This window comes from Bos indicus x Bos taurus, chromosome 21 (assembly GCF_003369695.1).
Source record: "Bos indicus x Bos taurus breed Angus x Brahman F1 hybrid chromosome 21, Bos_hybrid_MaternalHap_v2.0, whole genome shotgun sequence".
NCBI classification, from domain to species: Eukaryota; Metazoa; Chordata; class Mammalia; order Artiodactyla; family Bovidae; genus Bos; species Bos indicus x Bos taurus.
The window spans coordinates 16,466,065-16,488,551 of record NC_040096.1 but is presented as its reverse complement, the minus strand read 5'-3'; the positions used below and the strand labels follow the sequence as shown (position 1 = coordinate 16,488,551).

The window sequence follows — 22,487 nt, the reverse complement described above, 5'->3', positions numbered from 1 at the left end:
TTAAAAACATACTACACACACTCATCCACCTAAAGTATCCTGAGTAAATTGGACTTTATCTTTTATTTCTTTCCAAACCAAAACACAATTACAAACCAGCAGGTCCTTTTCTTAAGAAAAAGTTCCTCATGTTTTCTTTAGACTGATGCTTAACAGACCATACGGTAGCGGTTTTGTTCCCTGACCACCATATGGCCAAGCTAATACAGGAAGGAAGTGATAGAATGATGCCTGAGACAAATTTAAGCTTTGACACTTTTTTTTTAAAGGGGACTCTGATGGCTGAACAGTCAAAATTCATCTTAATAATCCAAATACAACTATCATTTCGATTTCATCTTGAAAATCTTCTATGATTATTAATCTAGTGACACTACTACTCTGGCAGAGAAAAATGCTCCCTACAACAGAGGGCACAGAGGTTTCTTTCACCAAAGACTACATTATATAGTATAGTATATACTCAGTATATAATAATGAAGTATATTAAGACTATTCTAGGGCTGGGAGGTGGGAGAGAGGCTCAAGATGTAGGGGGCACATGTATACTCACAGTCGATTCAAATGGCAGAAACCAACATAATATTGCAATTATCCTCCAATTAAAAATAAATCTGAAAAATTATGGTAGTCTAATAGCACACTGTGACATGTATAAAGCTCTACTTTAGATTTAGGAAAGCTACATTACTATAAATGAATACTTGTGAGTCTCCTTTCTTTGCCCTTATTTTTAATTACATGATCTTACTAGCAATTAAAAAAAAAAAAAAGGCAAACGTTTTGTTGTCCGAAGAATGAAAATCTGTCTTCCATTTCATAATATGTGATTAAAGTTTAAAAAAAAAAATCTGACTAAGCAATCCCCTTAAATATTCCTTGATTAAAACATTTCTAAGTGAGTAAGACAAGGGTTTTTTTTTTTTTGGAGGGGGTCGGGGGGCAGGTGTTGATTTTTATTTCATTTATTTGGAGATATGATTTCTCATAAATCCTTACTACCTGATGATAATATCCATCACCTGAAAATATGTATCTTGGCAAGCAGCACCCAGTCACAGCAGTAAACAGAGCTTACTGGGACTTGCAGGGTGCCGGCAGCCCCCACAGGACTGGCGGGGCTCCGTCATGCAATCCTAACTTCCCAAAGCACCGCAGGCAGTGCTGTTGATACGTACTGGGCCCCGACCTCTCGTTCAAATTGAAGGTATGTGATTCCCTCCTCTCGATTTCTATTTGGCTCTGCCGACGGCAGTATATAATAAAAACAGAGGCCAATGCTATGTGGGCCCTTCCAAACCAGCAGTTACACCGATGTCTGCCCACTTACAAAGCAGTAGGGTTAAATTCATAAGTGGAATGTAAACTTCCTAGAAAATACCCTTTGGTCTGAGATCACACTTGGGTGCTTTTTCTCTGGGGCAACACGACCAGGGACTTTCCCCAGTCCTGGCTATTTTCTGAAAAAAGCACCCCTTGCTTTATTACTGGCTACTTTTTCCTGTCCTTGGAGGCCATCAGCATGGAGCACACACACATGACTCCTCGAGGCATCAGAAGTACCTCTCTCACACACATCCACCCACTCCAAACCCACACTGTTAAAACTGGATTTCTGTCTCATTTCCCTTCCTACAGCCTTAAAATCTTAGATGCAATTCCATAGCATCCTTACTATATTTGTATACTACTAAAAATCAAAGTCTGAAACTCTTCTTGGTATCTGCCTTTTCTCATAAGGTACTCTGGACACAACCTTACTTAGTCTGTACTTACTTGGGTTAAATTCTGACTACTGAGCCGGAAAGAGAAATAATTCCAGCCCGTGTGGCCAAAGACGCAGCACCCAAATGAAAAGAACATAGCCGGGCATCAGCTTACAGCCACTCCCATTCTTCTGAAATGTCAACCTGCCAGGGCCCCCAAAATAGACCTGCTGTTGTGCCTTATTTAAAAAATTAGAGACCTTCTTATTTAAATCCTGAGACTGACAGTGATAGAAATTTATTCATGGCTAACAATCCAAGATATTAAGAAAACAAAAAGCCTGACGCCACCAAAACTACTACTATGGGTTTCTTAAATCCCTCAACTGGAAAAACAGATTATAAATGGTTAAAAACCCTTTATCAAGAGAAATGGCCACTGTGTTTAAAGGGCTTTTTCCAAAGCAACTTCTTGCCTTCTGTTCGTTCGTTTCTCTTCCTGCCCCACCCCCGCAACGCTTAACACACAGCTACAGTAAAGGGGTTTTTCAAAATTTAGAAGGAACTGCAAAAACAGTTGGATGATAAAAACAAAATAGGCTTCTTACCTATGAAAGTCTGGGGGTGAGCATGGAGATAGGTCCTCTATCTCTGGGAACAGGTGGTGGTCTCAAAGTGTGAACTCAACTGAACTTGAATGACGTCAAGAGTCAAAACTCAGTCCGACTTCAGTTTAAGCCTCAGCCTCAACCCCCAATAAGAAGTTCTATGCGGCTGGTCTCTTTCCACCGAGCACCAGTGGCTTCTCTTTGCTCTCTCTGGACATGGTCACCCACAGAGGGAACGGGGCTGCTGCCGTGTGAGCAATCTGCTCGCTGCAGCTGCTTCCCCGAGATAAGCAGACACAACGTCTGCCCTGTGACAGCAGCGCGGCAGACCAGGCTCGGGCGGAAATCCTGTGTCCGAGGCCCTGCGCGGCGCGGGGTCCCCAGTTCCCAGACGGCTGGCTGCCCAAGAGCCACCGGCAATGGAACAGGAGGCCTGCTCCTCGGGCAGGAAGAGTAGGGCGTTCCCGTCCCCCCAGCCTCCACCAATGACCTGATGCCACCATGTGGGATGCTGGGCCATCGGCGTAGAAAGGTACTGCCAGCTGTTCTGAAACCACCCTGACTCTAAATGTGCTCAGGACACGGACCAGGATGGTGGGCAAAGAAAGGGACTTTCAGGTTTGTAAATAAAACACACTTTGTCGGCACTGTGTATCACGGTTCTCGAGAAAAAGCACTAAGACACATGACTCAAAACATCTGCTCCATCCCTTTATCATTTTGGAGCACCTGGGATCGCAGTACTGTTTTCCAGGTTAGGAAACTTGCAGCTGCTTCGGTGGGACGGACAGAGCATTTGTAGGTTCTGAGCTATCAAGCCAGGGCTCTGGAATACAGGAAGCAAAATCTGTCCCAGTCTGACATGACGTGTCTCTCTGGATGGTGTTGATTGGTAGCCTGGCAACCGACCCAGTGAACACACGGCCTCTAAACAGCAGTGACACTTGTATTTTTACCAGCACACCCCAGAGACTCTGAAGGGAATCTATCCCTCACACGGTTGCTTGTGTACTCTGTGTGGCTTACCTGTCTCTGGTGCAGGTCCTTGGACAGGCACAATAATCTCTGGCTCCTCGCTTCCAGCAAAGCACTGCTCAAGGCTCCCAGAGGCTTCTCTGCCACCACTGTCCACCGGCGGGGTCTCTGCAGGCTGCAGGGAGCTCGTCTCCCCAGCGGAAGCATGTGCTGTGGGCTCCGTCCCTGGGCCTGCCTTGGGAGGCCTGGGTGGTGACCCGTGCCCGAGAGCCCCCTCTGTCATCAGTGCTCCGGAGGCCTTGACTTGCTCTATGACGGAATCCACGATGCGGATGGCAGCCTCCTCGATGGAGTTGGCACCCTCGGGCCGATGCAGGGCTTTGGTGGAGACAGCGCAAGGCAGAGCGGGGGCACCCCTTGGCTCACCCGAGGGCCCCATCTCTGGGGGGCGCTCTCCGCCCGCAGCCTGCGGCGGGTCATGATGCGCCTTACTGTCCCCCTGGGCCTCCTGCAGGCCAACAGAGCCACAGTCTGCTCCCTCCAGCTTCTTCTCCCCACCCGGAGGCGCCACCAGCTCCAGGGGCGCGATGCCCTGGGGGTCAGTCATGCCTGCGGCTGCTGAAGCTCCAGGCAAACCCAGGATCATATTCTCCTCCTGGCAGGACGAGGTGTCTGGGGCGTTGTGAGATATATCCTTTGTCCCGGCCCCAAGGGCTTCTTGTAGACCACGGACCCGGGCACCGTCCAGCGCTGCATCTCCACTCACCTCACACCCGGCGCTCTTCCCTGGGCACGGGGTGTTTTCCACCTCAACATCCAGAGCCGAAGAAGCTGGACTGCAGTTCTGCGCCTCGGGCCCACCTGCTAACAGACTTGGCGGTGGAGCTGAGCTGCTCGGCTCTGCACCTGGGGCGTCCTGGCTGGAGTATGCAGCCAGACCGGCTCCTGGTGGCACCAGGCTCTGTGCAGCCCCACCTCCCGTCGGCCGGGAGGCTGCTGGGGCCACTTCCTTGTTGGGTTTAGCTTCTGCATGAAGACGGGCCAAGGGTGTGCCCAGGGAGTTGCTGGGCTGCGGCACTCTGTCCTCTGCCCCGGCCGTTGCGCCAGGCTCTTCGGGGACCCCCGGCGCCTCTGGCACAGGAGGCGGTGGTCTGCGTTCTTCCTGCGATGCTCCAGAGCAGAGAGCGCCATCCTCAGTGGTGGGACAGGTCCTGGCTTTACCCTCGCCTCCTGGGCCCTCAGGAACCACCTGAGTTTTTCCTCCTTCAGTCGCAGTGGCCTGACCCCCAGGAAGCAGGGCAGAGGCAGTGGCCCCCTCAACGGCCGGGGCTTCGGGGGCCACTGTGGGGGAGGGGAACTCCTGCTCCCCAGCGAGTCCTCCGGGACCAGTGTTCCCCATGCCAGGCGGGGGGTCTAGGGTCGCAGGGGGTGGGCCCAGGCCCGTTGTGCCGCCTTCTGGAGGCTGCTCCTCCGGACGTCTTGTGTCTCCGTCAGGCCCATCTCCACCACCTGTGTGTGGTTGGAGGGCTGCTCTTCCCTTTTCACTCTGGGAGGGGACAAGCGAGAGTGCGTCATCTTTGGTTACTGATTCACTGCCTGCCAGAGAGACAGTCCCGCCTGGTGTCACAGCCAGGCATGATGCCCCTTCTTTCTCAGCCGCGGGGGGAGCGGCCTGTGGGTGTGGAACCACCTCAGCCGGATCTGCTGACGATGTCTCCGCTTTCAGATCTTCTCCTTGGCTTTCTTTATCTGAAACTTGGAGAGGAGAAGCATCCACACGTTCTGGGGTGTCTAGGGTGCTCTGGGTGGAGCTGGCCTGTGGGCTGCTCGGGCAGCTGGCAGGGGGCAGGGGCCGTGTGCCAAGCTGTCCTGTGGTTGTGCTCTCAGGCTGGGGGGCTGTGTCGTCACAATGTTCTGCAAGCGACACCCCACCAGACGTCCCTGTGCTTGGCTGACACCCAGGGGCTGTGCCAAGTTTATCACCCCCAGCTGCGGAGCAGATGGGTGACTCGCTGTCTTGGCTGTGAACACCAGATGACTCCGCTTCTGATTTCGGGGTAGGTGTCACATCTTTGTGCAGCCCAGGCAAGGTTAAATCAAAGGGTGACCCTGATGCACACATGCTGGCTAAGGGAGTGTTGGGTCGGAGCCCTTCTGAAACCTCGTCGCCTGCAGCAGCTGGAATTAACTGAGGGTTCTGGGCTCCTGGAGTGTGAGCTCTCTCTGTATAGCTTTTAGAAGTTTCGGTTTCTGCAGTTTGGTCAGTGGCAGCTTTGCCATTACTAACTCCAAGGATCAACTCTGCAGGTTTGTTAGCCTTCAGGGAACGGGGGGTCCAGACGCGGTCTAGAATGCTGGCTCCATACACAGGCTCGTCTGTGACTTTTCCGTCAGAGTCTCCAGCAGTGCTGATACCGGAGTCCTCAAATTGTTTCTTCATTCTCTCTTCCACTTCAAGCATGCTCCCCACGATGGCAGCAATGGGGTGCATGAGACCATGTTCCCTTTCTCCCGTAGCCTGGGGGGCGCTGGCACCTGCTGGTGAAGCAACCACCAGCCTGCCTCCAGAGCAGGCCTGGGCCACGCCCCACTGCAGGACGCTGCCTGGGGGCCCCAGGTCGGTGGCCACTGCCGAAGACGTAGTTTCTTCATCTCTGACTCCACAGGACAGAAGGCCTTCTGGGTCCTCTCCTCTGCCATCAGGCACGCTCTGAATGCAGCTGTCAGGAGCAGATGCCGCCCCAGGGTCTGTGATAGGTGCTGGCCCCACCTCACCTCCTGTTCTCTCCACGCCTGTGCTCTTCTTCCTGCAGGAAGGGTCTGTATCCTCCTCCTTGGCCGCACCTGACAAATCACAGGAGCTCTCAGTCTGCCCCACGGAGCTCCCCCGGCAGTGCTGACAGCTCTCAGCAGCTTCAGGAGAGGCAAGCTGCTGGCTGGCTGTGCGCTCGGACTCTCGGGGAAGAAAGTGACCATCTGCATCCTGGTCACAGGGGGCACTTGAAGGCTCCTGTGCTGTCACCGCTGAGGGCATGAGACTGTCCATCTGCTTAAGGTTTGTTTTCTAGGAGGAAATAGAAGATGTTTTTTTTTTAAAAAATTGACCATGAGAAAAAGATGTCACTGACATGGGAGACAAGTCACTAGCATTCTAGCCCTTCTAAAGTCACAGGATGAGCCAACCTAATAAATGCCAATAAACGCTCCCTCGGCTCTGACCTCAGTTTCCTCTGATAGCTGCATAACTGCCAGAATGATAAAGATGCCAAGAAAATACAATATGGCTATTTTCTACATTATTGACTTATTTTAGAAAGCAGATTAAAACTGAGCCTCAAAAAATCTTATTTTAAAAAAGCACAGAACTGATCTTCAAATGAGCAGCTGAAAAAGCTACCTTTTATAGGGCCTTTAGAGGGGCAGAGGCAGCTTCCTTCCTGCCTTGTATATACAAGTAAAAACAAATCCTGACCAGTCTGGTAAACTCTCTCTTCAATCACAAGGAACAGACAGATGCTCCCATGCCCTGAATTCTTACCTAGGAGTTACACAGCATCCTTCAATCTCCAAAACAGGCTCTGTTCAATCTAGGGTAACTATTTTAGTTATGGGGCTATAATAATTTCAAAAGAGTAGCATGATTCAATTCTTTCTTTCACTTTCTGATAAAGAGTTCCTCTGTTCCTCTACTACTGAATATTAAACAAATAACATATCAAACGAGCAATAGGGAATTTTTCATTATTCTCAGATGGCACTGTGCTTTGAGAATATTTTATAGGTCATCTCAAAAATAGGTCTTTGCAACTTGAGAAACAGATGCGACAAACTATGTGGGAATGGTTAGAACAATCGTGGCTAATAACCTGATACGGATCGCTATGCTGTCATATATTCCAAACGTTAACAGTGAAGACTACAGTGAAATCTGAAAAAGATATTTATAATGTTTTGGAAAATAAATAAAAGTTAATCTAAAGTTAAAATTATGTAAAAGCCACAAGCACATGTTAGACAAAGCTTAGGAAAAAAATGGAGAGAAACAAAATACGTCTGATCGTTAGAGTGGGTTTACCTCTGTATCTAAGTTTCAGGAACCCTTAGAATGACACTGTTTTTTGAGTTACATGGTTTTTTTTCCTTATTTATTTTTCGGCTGCACTGCACATCCTGATCACAGACTGAAGCCGGGCCACAGCCGAGAAAGCCTGAAATCCTGACCACTAAGCCACGAGGGAGCTCCCAGAACTATTTTTTGAAATGCCTGGTTCGCTCTTCACTCGTCATTCGCTCTGTTAGGATAATCTCTCGCACACACCGTGTGCCGCCGTCTCACTCCTCCGCCCACTCGGGCCCTGTGCCTCCAGTCCTCGATCATCACCTGCTCCTGTCTGCGCGCTGGGTCTCATGTGAAAGTTCACATGTGGAGGTGTAAAACCCGTCAAGCTCACTCAGGTCCTTCTAATAAGACAGTACGAGAAAAACAGATTTGCACTGAACTCTGCCATGCTACGCTTCTTTAAGAGAACTCAAAATCGCTTGCTTCCTTCCTCCTGAGATGGTGACCAACTCCAAGGAATTCTGAAAATGGGTCATGGAATTTAACAAAGGGCGAACATGACAGAATGGGGATCTGGAGAAAAAAGTGGTATGGCCTGAGAAATTTTAGATGCTCCTAACACATGTATCTTCTCATAGCTCTAATTTCTCATGGTTTCCAGGAAACTATTTCCACATCTTGCGGGTAGCTGTGGCATCTGCAATCTGCTGTCTCTGAATGGACTACCATTCACCCAGTAGAAGAGCTCTACAGAAAACCTGAGTTTTCAGCCACCTCCAGAGAGGAAAATAAACTGACACCTGGTTTGGAATAAACACAACCCAGAGAGGCAGAGGCGAGTGCGTCTGCAACCCTGCCATGAAGTGTCCTGGCCCGCCCGTCTCTGAAATAAGGTCTGCTCCCAGAGAAGCTGACCCCAGGTGACCTTAAATGAAATTACTGCCAAGAGTTTTCCAAATCAAATCAACTCTGAAATAAAATGGGTGGAAAAATTATCTAAACTTAGCCTTTTAGATGTTACGGCCAAGAGAGATGTATCCACATGACGTGTATATTATCCATAATAAATGCCACCAGGGAGTCTGTAATGTTTTTATGTCTGGCAACAACTTTATCTTGAAGGCTTGAGTGGATTATAAAAATCTTTATTTTTTTAGTGATCTTTTTACTGCACAACTATCAATTTAAATATAGCAGCATGGTCATCACTCATTGAAAGAGTTGAGGGAAGACTGCTCCTAAGTAAATTTGGTTCCTGTTCTTTAGCAACAATCTCAGAAACAGTTCAGCTCATTTTGTTTTATAAAGTTAAACCAACAAATTCACAGTGTTAAACAAATTTCCTTTTAAGCCAGAAAATTTTAGCTCTAGTTGTTGCACAGTTCTCTGTCGGCAATGTGTATGTGTATCTTTCATTATTTTAAAAGCCTGGCAAAAACCAATGAAGAAGTTTCCCAGTCTCCTCTTGTACTTCCCCAGTGCTAAGTTCTATCGCTATAAATGCTGACTTCGAATGCAGCTAAAACTGCTCTACAGGTTTCACAATCTCTGAGGGAAGCACGGCTATGTTCTAATTATGGCAAAGCTCACTGGGGGAAGGGGTGAGGGTACCAAAGACTGAAAATGGAAATTTTCTTCCTTACCATTAGCTGCTGTTGGATGTTCATAAGTTTAAAAATATGTCCAGTGCAACTGTCTCCAGGAAGTGGGGGCTCCTGGTGTGGTTCAGACTCGGAGGTTAGCATATAGACATCCAGCTCTCGGTGATGCCTCACAGAACAGTCTCCGTAAGGGATTTCGTAGGACAAACTGCTCCAGGAGTCTGGTTCTCCAGCATCCTCCCTGGAAAGAAGCAAACACTGGTTAAGGTATACATGCATGTGTGTGCTCAGTCGCTCAGTTGTGTCTGAGTCTTTGCGACCCCACAGACTACAGCCTGCCAGGCTCCTCTGTCCATGGAGCTCACCAGGCAAGAATACTGGAGTGGGTTGCCCTTTTCTTCTCCAGGGGATCTTCTTGACCCAGGGATTGAACTCACATCTCTTAGGTCTTCTGCATTGGCAGGCGAGTTCTTCCCTATTAGCACCACATGGGAAATTCCAATACATATGTATATTCTCTATGTAATACATGCAAATACACTGTAATATATATATTAATATATAAAAACATACTAATATAATATACATATATAGTCAGCCTCTCAGGGATAGGTTAAATTCTCTCTTATGCAAAATTTCTAACCTCACTGCTCTTTGAGGCTCTGCTCCAGAAAGCTGGTTTGCACAGTCCCAAGTAATTGAAACATAACTTCACAAGAAGTCACACATGGGCTAAACGGCAACTGCAGGATTCCTTCCTAAGGACGTTCTTTGATCAAGATAAAGAGAAGACTGGGATTCTGAAAGAGTTAATATTATGCTCACAAACAAACAATGAGGAAATGTAAGAATGGTTTTCCTCTGGTTTTCAAAAAAAGAAAGAAAAAAAAAAAAAAAGCAAGTTTTCCTAAGCCTTTGTCTTAAAATGGGTTACAGTACATGCTAATTGTGGTCAATTTTACTGAGAAGGGAAGAAATTAATTGCTCCAATCTATGCAAGGTCAGTCCAATTTTTGTTAAAAACAAGTGGAGGCTGTATCCTCAAAATTCGCAAAGTCAAAACTATGTACAGAAAAATACTATAACGTCTTATCATACTATACTTGTCAATATAATTATCAAATCCTATTTTGAATAAAGCACTTGGTCCCAATAACACAAATTATAACTTTTTAAATTTAAAAGATGACCAACTCAGCTCAATTCACATCATTGCAGATACACCTCAATATTCAAATAAAGCTGAAAAAGGCATGGGTAAGAAAAAAAAGCATTTCTGGGACAGATCTCAAAACATGAAATCTCTTTACATGGTTCTAATAAACCAGTATGTTGACAAAGTGTCCCAGAGATTCTGGAAGAAGGCAGAAAGTGGTGTTGGGGATCACTATCATGTTTTAAAAAGGAAGAAACGAACGAATTAAGACATAACAGACATGTCACCTACTGACAAATATGAGAGGGAAACATTACTTCAACTGTCAATCCAGTGTTTCGTCCACTAAATCGTACAATTCACCAGGAAATACATGGAATTTGGAAACTAAAAATATGTTATAGTAGAAAATCTTTAACAAACTGGAGAGCCAGATACTGGCTGAAGGTGACAATTAAAGCTGTTTCAGAAGAAAACTATTACAATTTCCATACTCAAGCAAGACTCCCAACGGTTGCTTAATATATGCCATGCTAAATATCTTACTTATTTACCAAGTAAGACTGCTAGTCACTCAGTCATGTCCAACTCTTTGAGACTCCAAGGATTGTAGCCCACAAGGCTCCTCTGTCCGTGGGATTTTCCAGGTAATAATACTGAGGTGGGTTGCCATGCCCTTCTCCAGGGGAATCTTCCCGACCCAGGGATTGAACCTGTGTCTCTTATGTCTCCTGTAACGGCAAGCAGGTTCTTTACCACTGTGCCACCTAGGCTGAGGTGACACTGTCACTAGCTCTGCTTAATTCAGACATGACTGGCCTATCTGCTTACTCAGATTACCACATACAACCTTGCTCTGATCAGGAAAAAAAATTCTTTGAAAACACAACTTAACTTATACAGTACCATACGGTGTGAATCAAATACACACCCAGCCAAGAGGGGGCTGCTGGCCAAGGCAGAGGCAATTAAACAGCGACACAGTCCACTCCTGGCAAAACGGCATTTTCTACCAACCATGTCACTATTAATTCTCAAACTACTTCTTCTGTCGTAAGGAAACCTTGGGAAACTCCCTGCTGGAACCACAGTCTGCTTACCTCCTACCTTTCCCATTCTCTCCTGCTGGAGGAATGCGCACCTGCCGCCACAGCGCTAACCCTACATCCCCCAGTTCATCAGCCACGTGGACAGCTGTTGTTTTCGAGCCCGCCTGGAAACCAAGTACGAGTTAGTGCAATTATCCTCCCACTGGCTTCCATGAATATGTGCTGCTGTGGACACTCTTCAAACCCACCTTGCCTGTCCGTCAGGGTAAACCCCACCACTTGGCAAGTATTTACGTGCCAGCATTCTTTGTGCCGGTCAACCGACCCCAAATCCTTGTCCTGCCTGTGGGAGTTTGTGGACTTAGCAAGGGAGATAAGAGCAATCAGGATAAAACACCCAGTGTTCTAGAGATAGCAGGGGTGGTGGAAAAAATGAAGCAGAGATGGGGTTTGCAGTTTTAAATGTGGTGGGTCAGGGAGAAACTCAGTGAAGTGACCCTGAGGCCAACACATTTTCTGCTCTGCATTCAGCACTGTATAAAGCCTTTACTGGATCCACAAATAAAATCCAGCAAGGCTCCAAGAAAGTGCGCTACAACATTAAGGACAATTGTTACTGAGAACTGGATACAACCTAACCAAGCCAGTAACTAGAGGGCTATCTGATTAAAGAAAATATCTACACAGTATTACCTGTGTGCGTGGTCTTATAAGGGAAAGCCACTCAGTTGCATCTGACTCTTTGCAACCCCACAGACTGTAGCCCATCGGGCTCCTCTGTCCATGGAATTTTCCAGGCAAGAATACTTGGGTAGCCATTTCCTACTTCAGGAGATCTTTCCAACCCAGGGATCAAACCCGTGACTCCTGAGTCTCTCCTGCATTGGCAGGTGGATTCTTTGTACCACTGAGCCACTAGGGAAGCCCTACAGACTATTCTGTAGCCATTAACTATAATTCAAATAACAGTTCAGTAACATTGAAATCTATATTCAGCAAAATAAAAAAGGCAAAAAGCATTGAGTATAAACAGTAAAGTGCACAAATTAAAACAGTATTACAGTGGTTGGGTTATAGGTTTATTTCTTCTCTGGGATTTTTGCTTTACTTTTTCTTTCTTTTTTATTTTTGGCCGTGCTGGGTTTTTGTTGCTTTTGCATGGGTTTCCTGTACTTGTGGTGCACAGGTTTCTCACGGTGGTGGCGTCTCCTGTTGCAGAGCACGGGCTCTAGGCACAAAAACGACTTCAGTAGTCAGGGCTCCCGGGCTCCAGAGTGCAGGATCAGAAGCTATGGCATGCAGGCTTAGTTGCTCTGTGGCCTGTGGGATCTTCCCAGACTAAGAATGGAACTTGTGCCTCCTGCACTGGCATGTGGATTCTTATCCAATGAGTCACCAGGGAAGTCCTCTTCTCTAGGATTTTAATGTCTTAAGTAATTTTTAAAGTCCCTATTCAGCCAGGCCTCACTGCTGCTCTGGATCGCTTTACTCATGTGTGTTAATCCATCCCCACAGGGGTTACCAAAACGTTGTGTGATTCCCTCAAAGACCCAACATTAACCTCATCTACTCCATCCTCAGGTGATCTTTTCTCTGTTCAGAGTGAGCAGCTCATGGCCGTGAACTAACATGACTAAGTCCACCCTTGCCCAACATCAGACACGTCTGCGCGGCTCCTCTAACTCCAGGGCACCTCTCCGAACGGTATGTTTGCCCTGGTCCCCTACCAACTGCCCTCTGGTAACCAATTCAGGCATCGCGCCCTGGATGCCTGTAGCTTCCCACCTGTTTCTGGAGCGGTTCCTTCCCCATCTGCCTACAAGCACCATGAACACCCCAGCAGACAACGGAGCGGAGGCGAGAAAGGGCAAAGTGTGTGCCAGCAGCAGTCTCACTCCAACCTGCACCAGCCCAGGGGGCATCTGACACCGTCTGCAGGTGCTTTTCACTGCCACACGTCGGGGAGCGGCGGTTGTCCCCCAAGGCACAGGACCACGCCCTACGGTACAACACAGTCATCAGGCCCCAAACTACCAGTAATGCTGGCATTGAGAATCTCTGCTGTAACCCCTCTAATCTGCATACAACACCCCCCCCCAACCCCTTCCCTTCTGCCTCCCCACTGGCCGTTAAAACAATTAATTAAAGGCTTTGCCATTTGGAGCCTTCTCTCTCCCTTGGCTGCTTGCCTGGTGGCACAGGGGTAAAGAATCCACCTGCCAAGTGCAGAAGATGCTGGTTCGATCCTTGAGCTGGGAAGATCCACTGGAGGAGGAAGTGGCAACCCACTCCAGTATTCCTGCCTGGAAAATTCCGTGGGCAGAGAAGCCTGGTGGGCTACAGTCCGCTGCTGCTGCTGCTAAGTCGCTTCAGTCATGTCTGGCTCTGTGCAACCCCATAGACGGCAGCCCACCAGGCTCCCCCGTCCCTGGGATTCTCCAGGCAAGAACACTGGAGTGGGTTACCGTTTCCTTCTCCAATGCATGAAAGTGAAAAGTGAAAGTGAAGTCGCTCAGTCGTGCCCGACTCTTCGCGACCCCATGGATGCAGCCTACCAGGCTTCTCCGTCCATGGGATTTTCCAGGCAAGAGTAGGGTTACAGTCTATGGCATCGCAAAGAAGTCTGGCATGACTTAAACACCACCACCATCGCCTCTCCTACGGCTACTAAGACTTCTCTGTCCTGGGTCTCCATTGACAAAATAAACCCCCAAATCCAGTGACTTTTTCCCCCACTGAGTCTGAGCTTCATAGAATCTCAAAGTGGTGACCTGATTCTTCTTTTAAAAACTTTTCCTCACTTGATGCCCTTAAGAACCCTCCTATTCATCCACTGTTTTCTCTGGCTTTTTCTTTCTCTTCTCACACCTTAGTTGAACACATGTCAACTTCCTGAACTTGGGCTTCTACTAAATGGCAGGCACTTTGCTATATGCCAGGCCTACCAGGATAAGCATATCTTTCTCAAGGATAAACAAATACTGTTCTAAGGTCAAACACGGATTCCTGTCCAGTGACCACAATGTGGCTTACTGCTGTTACTGCCACCTCTGTGGAAACAAAAAACAGAAAGACTCTCATGGGGGTTTTACCCCTGTGTGGCATATTATGCACTAAATACAGTTCATTGACTTTACAATGCTGTTCCTCGTAATAACAACATCATTTTAATGTATTACTAAGGAGGAAAATAATGGTTTTGAGTTAAATTATGACACAAACTAGAAAAATACGTATCTTAACAGAAATAACACAGAGTATACACACAGTCAACTGTTGCTCTAAATACTGGTAGGGGAGGTACAAACAGTTCAAATAAACAAACAGTCCCAACGTCATCTGCTTAACTTCATATGGACACTGGCCTGTGAGCCCCTAGTTTTCAACACACGGGCAGCAGATACACGTGAAAAAGGCCAGCTCGGAGGCTTGAGATAAACTGCAACACAAGTCACCCGAGACACTGGTTTTCCCACTTCTATATAGTTGAGGAGTTTCAAACAGAAACACGTGCAGAAACAGAGCTGCTCTGCCGATGGGCCAAGAGTGGGCAGGAAAGGCAGAGCCCAGGCCTCCCCGGCCGCTCTCCCGCAGAGGTGGGCTGGAGGCTCCTCCCCACGCTCTCAGTTCCGAGGGACAGGCTTTCTTCCCAGTTTAAGTTCACTTTCCTTATTCCTAGGTAATACTACCCGTTCTCCTGATTAGAAGCCCTCTCTATGCCTACAGTTGGTAACTGACTTGACCCTTTGCTTACACTGACATTCTGGCCATGGAGAAGTGTGTGTGTGTGTCTCTCTGCAACCCCATGGACTGTAGCCCGCCACACTCCTCTGTCCATGGGATTTCCCAGCAAGAATAGTGAACTGGGTTACTGTTTCCTTCTCCAGGGGGACCTTCCTGACCCAGGGATGGAACCCGAGTCTCCTGCACTGGCAGATGGGATTCTGCAGCACTGAGTCAGTCACTCGGGCCTCGGCCTTGTATTTCTGCCGTGAAGAAGGATACGCCTGGGTATCTAAACTTTACCTCAAAAACACACACCAGGATGTTATGCCATCAAGTCTGGCAGGACAGAAAAACACACCCGCAAATTCACTAGAATTTCTGGTTATTTCAGCTGGTGGATGAAGAGGTGCCAGAGCCTCAGATGAGGCTTTGAAAAGAAAAACAAACAAATAAATAAAAATGAGAGAAAGAAGATCTGTAGATGAAGGCGTGTAAACGGTGCAGGGGGAGGGGAGCGCGACAGATCTCTGTGACCTCTCTGTTTTCACCCCATGAGGACACCACCGCCGCAAGCCAAGCAAAGGGCGTTTCACTACCAGCGGCGCCAGCGGCGCAGTGCAGGCGGCACTTCCTTACAACATCACAGGCTACTGTGGGTCTCGGAGGACCTCTCATTGGGTTACACTCAATCACGCCCCAGAACAGACTTCAAGATATAAAGGACTGACGCTGTGAATATGGGAACCTTTCAAGCATCCTGTTAATATATTGTTTTCGAACCATTCTTGGGCACCCTGAGTTTTATCTGGAAAGTCCAGCTCGACTCTTAGAGAAGTCTCCCACCTCTGAGAGCTGAAAGATCTCTCGTGTTGTCCTGCACCTTCTCCACTCCCTGTAACCCCTAAGGAGGGCCAGGCCCTCCCGTCTTCTGACTGGCCGGGTCGCACTGCCCTGTTCCATCTCCCGACACATGGCCCGTACTCCAGTATTTGTTGGGATTTCACTCCAGGGCAGAAGAGTAGGGGTATACTTTGTAGACAAATGGTTTGGGATCACTACGAACGCACTCTCTCTGAAGGGACAGATAAATCATTGCTTCAAAGGACAAAACGCTACCCATCTATTGGTGTGAGCATGCTAAGTTGCTTCAGTCATGTCCAACTCTTTGTGACCCCATGGCCTGCAGCCTGCCAGGCTCCTCTGTCCATGGGATTTCCCAGGCAAGAATCCTGGACTGGGTGGCTGTGCCATCTTCCAGGGGATCTTCTCGATCCAGGGATCAAACCCACATCTGCATTGGCAGGAGGATTGTTTACCGCTGAGCTACCTGGGAAGCCCCAGAATGTATGCATTAAGTATTCATTAAATATTGGATTCTATTTTCTTCCACAAGCAATGGGTATAACCATAATCACTCCTTTACTGCTAAATTATTCAACAATATATCAAATGTTGAGCTGTGTTTTACATACATCACCTAACTTATTCTTCTAACTACCCTGTGAGGGAAGATTGGCAGATGAAGAAACTAAAACCATAAGAAATTTAATAATGTGCCTAACAGTCAGTTAAGCCAGAATTTGGGCTGACATTCTAAACCACCACATAAAACTATCTCTGCTGCCTAGTTTGCACTGGAAAATGCAGACCAATGAAACAAACTAAATACTTTTTAACATATGGACTTTGAGGGCTAAAGCTTTGGAGAGATGTGAGTTCTGGATTACGACACACTATGGACACAGAGTACAGTGTGTGGTCCATGACTTTTGTGGACATTTTTCTCCATCGCTTTCACTGTTGAGGGGCGACCTGGGCTCTCTTACTCCATGGTTCCATGACTTGTAGAATATCGTGTTCCTCTAATGGCCAAATTTCTCCATTTTCTAGCTTCACTGCTTTCAAGATCCTGAAAAATATTTTTTAATATCCTACCATGATACTAGTTGTGTATACATCAAGACCTAATACATCCCCAAGTAAAAAAAAATAAAGTTTACACTAGATTAACATCTAAGTATTTACTGATGTGATCAAGCTATTGATACTTCATGTTGATTCTTCTTGATCAGATTTAAGCCACCAACCTAATTCAACAAACTCTCAGGAATTAATTTTCAGATGCAATATTAACTAAAGTCCTTAATCTTAACTGCATTTCAGAATTACCTGGAGAGCTTTTAAAAATCCTAATGTCCAGATCACACCTCACACTAATAAAATAAAGTCTTGAGGAGGCCTTGAGACATCAATATTTTTTAAAGGTTCCCAGGAGACTGTAATGTACAATTAGAGTCCCCATGTGGTTCTAATGTGCAGCTAAGGACACCACATAGGTGTTGATTCATTTAAAAAACAAAAGTATAGCTAAGGCTGGCAAGACTGCTATGAGTACTGGCATGTTAATATATCCTTTTACCTAATCATACTATTCCCTGGAATTTATCCTACAGAAATAATTTAACAGAGGTAAAAATTTGTAAGTAAAAAAATAAGTTTACTGCAGCATTCATTAGTTAATTTCTGTTGGTTTTAAGGTTAAAGTTAACATTTCAACATTAAATGGTCTGAATACTCGTGATAAACAAAATACTTTAGAGAGCCTCAAAAATAATTAGAAAGACCACAGAAATAGGTAGACGTATCATAAAGTGAAAATATATCAGAATATAATGGAGTATCAGCTACAACTATTTAAGAAACGCCATGCAATATGGAAGGTAGTATCTGACAATTAAATAAACCGGATATTTAAGAAACTCTGTGCAATGTGGAAGGGAATATCTGACAATGAAATAAACCTGTCTTCCAGTGGCAGCATTATGAATAATTTTGTTATGTTAACCTAATTGTTTAAAAAAGGCTAATTCTCCCTCCCTGGGATCTTCCTTGCTTCTGGCCTAAGTCACAAGACAGAGGCCGCTCAGGGTAGGCGTCGCCGAGGCCGCTTTAAGGGAGCGTGGAGAAATTAACCATGACACAGAAGTCTCGGCCTGGACTCTGACACAGTCATATTTAATCCGTCCCCAGGACAACAACAGGCACTTCGAACAGACCCTCCGCTAAGAAGCAACCCAGATGGACTGACCTGTCCTTGCTCAATGCATCCTCTCTTGCTCAGCCCCTTTCTCCCCCAGATGACTTACGTCAGCTAAGTGAGAGAGATTTCTATTTAAATATGACTTGGGTTGATCCACTGATTGCTCACAGAACTTATGGTCCTTTGCCTATTCCACAACAGTCACTGGCTTAATATCTACTTACTTCCTTTGTCTGGGCTTCCCTGGTGGCCCAGCTGGTAAACAATCCGCCTGCAGTGCAGGAGACCCTGGTTCGATCCCTGGGTCCGGAAGATTCCCTGGAGAAGGGAATGGCTGTCCACTCTAGTATTCTTGCCTGGAGAATCCCATGGACAAGAAGAGCCTGGCAGGCTACAGTCCATGGGGCAGCAGAGAGTCAGACATGACTAAATGACTAAGCACACAGACACATGTCCTTTGTCTACAAAGCGCCTGATGTTACTTAATGAGAATGAGAAGCACAGGCACATGGGAATTATTTCAAAGGGGAGAACACTATCACTGTTGCCTAAAATTAAATTCAAAGTCGGAAATGGAAATGCTATTTATTTATTAAACAACTGCTATTTCTAGCATGACAGAAATGCTTACAAAACAGTATTTTTAAGCTGATTTAAAATAACCTATTTAAACCTTACTGATTTAAATAACCTATTCACAACAGAGGGAAAGGAATACACATCCATGTTTTCTGACAAGCATTTGAAACTCAATATGACAGAAAGATTAAGAGCTAAATACGAATCCCAAACTTTAGTGTAACAGTGACCATTAAATCAGCTGACTAACAGGCTTCAAACAGTGAAGATTTCATGATTCTAAAGATAGACTATTTGCCTTACTTATACAAACCAGTAATTTTAATCACAAGTTGTCACTCTGCAAACTAGCTTTTCCAGTTCAGGAAAAAGAAAAACTAATTTTTGTTCATTAATCTGGGCAGGACTCATCTTCGTTCATGTGACTTTATAGTATGTTGCTGCTGCTGCTGCTGCTAAGTCGCTTCAGTCGTGTCTGGCTCTGTGCGACCCCATAGACAGCAGCCCACCAGGCTTCGCCGTCCCTGGGATTCTCCAGGCAAGAACACTGGAGTGGGTTGCCATTTCCTTCTCCAATGCATGAAAGTGAAAAGTGAAAGTGAAGTCGCTCAATCGTGTCCAACTCTCAGAGACCCCATGGACTGCAGCCTACCAGGCTCCTCCATCCATGGGATTTTCCAGGAAAGAGTACTGGAGTTGGGTGCCATTGCCTTCTGCGTTATAGTATGTCACGGTCATTTAAAAAAAGAAAATTTAAGAAAGGAACCCATACTTGAGTCTGACAAACTTCTAATGATCTTGTCTATCTTTATAAGTTCCACTGCCCTTATTCAGCACTTTTCATAATTCAATTGATGAAATGGATTAATCTTATTTAGAAGCAATCAGACAAGTAAATGAAGTCAAAATAGACTGGTCACGGCCTACATGTGACATTTTTCCTGGTAACTCTCCTCTACTTTTTTCCCAGAAACTCTGCTCCTTACACAGAAACCATAAAACATTGATCCACTCTCCCTGATTTATAGCACTGCAAAGTAAGTAGATTCGGTGAGAACTCAAAACTATTTATGAAGGGTCAGATTTTTTAAAATTTCCTATTCATCACAAAAATAAAAATTCTAAAAATTACTGGTAAAAACAAAACGTATAAGATACAAAAAACTTACGCCCAAAGGATTAACAGATTCAACAGATATACAATTATTCTAATTATTGTGTGTGTGTTCAGCTGCTCAATCATGTCTAACTCGTTTTGATCCCATGGACTGTGGCCTGCCAGGCTCCTCTGTCCTTGGAATTTCACAGGCAAGAACACTGGAATGGGTTCCCATTTCCTCCTCCAGGAGATTTTCCTGACCCAGAGATCGAATCTGCATCTCTTGCATCTCCTGCATTGGAAGGCAGATTTGTTACCACTGTGCTACCTGGGAAGCCCATGTCAGATTACTATAAAAGTTTCTAAACACATACTCTCAATGTACTTTATACTAATCTCGTCATGGAGCAGGGCAAATAGCTGGCAGATCAGCCCCAATTCAGGGCCTTCCCCATGCTGAACTGCAGCGATCCCTCCAGTCTGCCAGGAACCACACTTCACATTCTTAAAATCTACACACCCTGGGGAGACAGGCCAGTGGCAGCAGAAAGAAACATCAAGGCATGTACAGAAACATGGAATGTGGTACCAGCTACAGACCCACTGGACAAATTTCCTTTTCCCCCAAGGAATACTTCACATGGGCCTGGAAACTAACTCAAGGATATTCAAGAGTTTTTTAAAAGTTTGGTCCCAACCAGTGTTTAATAATTATTTTTAGAAAACCAAAAGCATCTAAAAATCTACTTTAACAGGCACGTCACAAAGAGCTTCTTTCACTAATACAATGACATGATTTCCTTTAATAAAATGTGAAATACAGGAAGCTAATCACAGTACATAGTAAAAACGGTACAGCTGATTCCTGAACACCTCAGGTTTGAGCTGTACAGGTCTCACATACATGCGAATATTTTTCAATAAATCCACTGAAGTACTACACAATCTACAGCTGCTTGAAACAGGCTACAGAGCTACAGATACAGACGGCCAGCTATGGGACTTGAGCATTCATGGACATTGGTATGAGTGGCAGGTCCTGAGGGACTACCATACACTGAATGGTAGGACTCAGTTTTTCGGAGTTCTTTCGTTATAAATATTCGCAATATTCCAGGTGACAAGGTTGATGTTCTACATGTAGATGGAGAACAAAGTTCAGGTAAACCAAACAAGGTTTCACGGAGTTAGGGCTGCCTGAGGGTTAAAACATGATTTAAATATATATATATATATATATATATATATATATATATATATATTCATTCCAAGCAATCTATTCCTAAGCAATTTAGTATAGTAACTCATGTGGATTAATGAGCTAAAAGAAAAGCTAAATGCTTCTCTGGATCACCTTTTAAAAAGGTACTGAGAGTATTCTACTGAATACTTGTACCCTAACAGAACTATTTTCATATTAGCACATATTCTCTAAAATGGTGTGCATATAAAAAGATCCCGGAAGATATTTCCAGTATAAATATACAGAGAATTCTACCTTACTCTGTACAACCTTAAAATGAAAATCTATATCCTATTAAATAGGACCAAACTGGGTTCTACGTGTAGCAATTACAAAAATACTGTTTCTCTATATATGAAAATGTAGTAAGAGCTATATGAATGCTTGTTTTCAAACATTCTAATACCAAATGAAACGCTTCCAGAAGCCCACTGAAAAGATAACACTACAGGTAGCAGCAGTGTTACTGTCCACTGTGTTACAAATGCATTCTACAAGAATTCAGTCTTTTCTGTACTGTTCTTAAGTTCTTAGTTCAGGATTATCTTAAAAAACAAAAACAAACAATAAAAACACATACATTTTCAGAAGATGGTCTAGGCTATATATTTTTTCATTTATTCAAACATGCATACTCATGCAGTATCTATTATGTTTCCAGGTGCGAGAAATAATATTGACGAATAAATGAGATAGCCGAGATTCCTACCATGTTGGAGGTTACAGTGTAGAGGGGTATGATTACAGTTAGAGGTAAGGGCTTTAAAGCAAATAAAACAAGGTGCTTATGGCAGAAAATTCCTTGGAGTGGAGACACTGGCTCTGCAGACAGGTGCCAGAAAATGGTCTGAGAAGATACGGCAACTGATCAGAACCACATGAAAGAGCAAGCATGTGAAGCTGCCGGGACAGAATGCATGAGGCCAAGGGTTCAGCAAGCACACAGAACCTGAGAGGTAGCAAGCAGCTGGCCAGCGCGGCTGAGGCCGATGTGGCTGTGCAGGGAAGGCGACGGGAATGAAGGAAACGTTACGAAACGAGGTCTGAGGGTTCTACGTGGTTCAGATCTCACAGAGCTTCGCCGATCATGCAGGAAAAAGAACTGTCTTCCGAGTGGGGTGAGAACACACTGGAAGGAGTAAGCAACCGGGGCGGCGGGGCAGGAGAAAAATCAGTGATACCAGTAGCATGGTTACTTGGTGTTGGCAGCTTTGGTCGTGCCAGACTCTTGGTGACTCCAGAGACCACAGTCCGCCAGGCTCCCCAGTCCATGGGATTTCCCAGGCTGGGGCGCGTTGCCATGCCCTCCTCCCGGGGACCTACCAGACCCAGGGCCCAAACCCGAGTCTCCTCCACTGCAGGGAGAGTCTACCGTCTGAGCCTCGAGGGAAGTCTAGTAGTGCAGTATGAGGTGAACAGCGCTGACTTCTAACCTCCGCAACGACTCTGACACACAGGCTACTGTGTTCCCATTTTTCCTGTGAGGACAGTGAGGCTCCAGGAATAACTTGCCCCAGTCCACGGTAAGTGAAAAACCCAGAATCTGTACTAATTCAGATCTGATTCCAAAACTTCTGTACCGCTTTAGACTATCCACAGTGATACTGACCCCCCAACAATGTCCCATCATGAAGTGAAACGAAGT

At 45.8% G+C, this 22,487-nt stretch overlaps 1 protein-coding gene across 15 annotated transcripts in view; it reads right to left on the bottom strand.

Annotated features, from left to right (window-relative positions):
• The window catches only part of AKAP13 (A-kinase anchoring protein 13), a 324,450-nt gene that overhangs the window by 143,081 nt on the left and 158,882 nt on the right, over positions 1 to 22,487 (bottom strand). For all 15 annotated transcript variants that reach the window (XM_027522117.1, XM_027522121.1, XM_027522127.1 and 12 more), the window contains 2 exons: positions 8,993 to 9,191; positions 3,341 to 6,353 (listed from right to left, as the gene is read on the bottom strand). In XM_027522117.1, the coding sequence (XP_027377918.1) occupies positions 3,341 to 6,353; positions 8,993 to 9,191 (3,212 nt within the window). The remainder of the gene's footprint in view (positions 1 to 3,340; positions 6,354 to 8,992; positions 9,192 to 22,487) is intronic.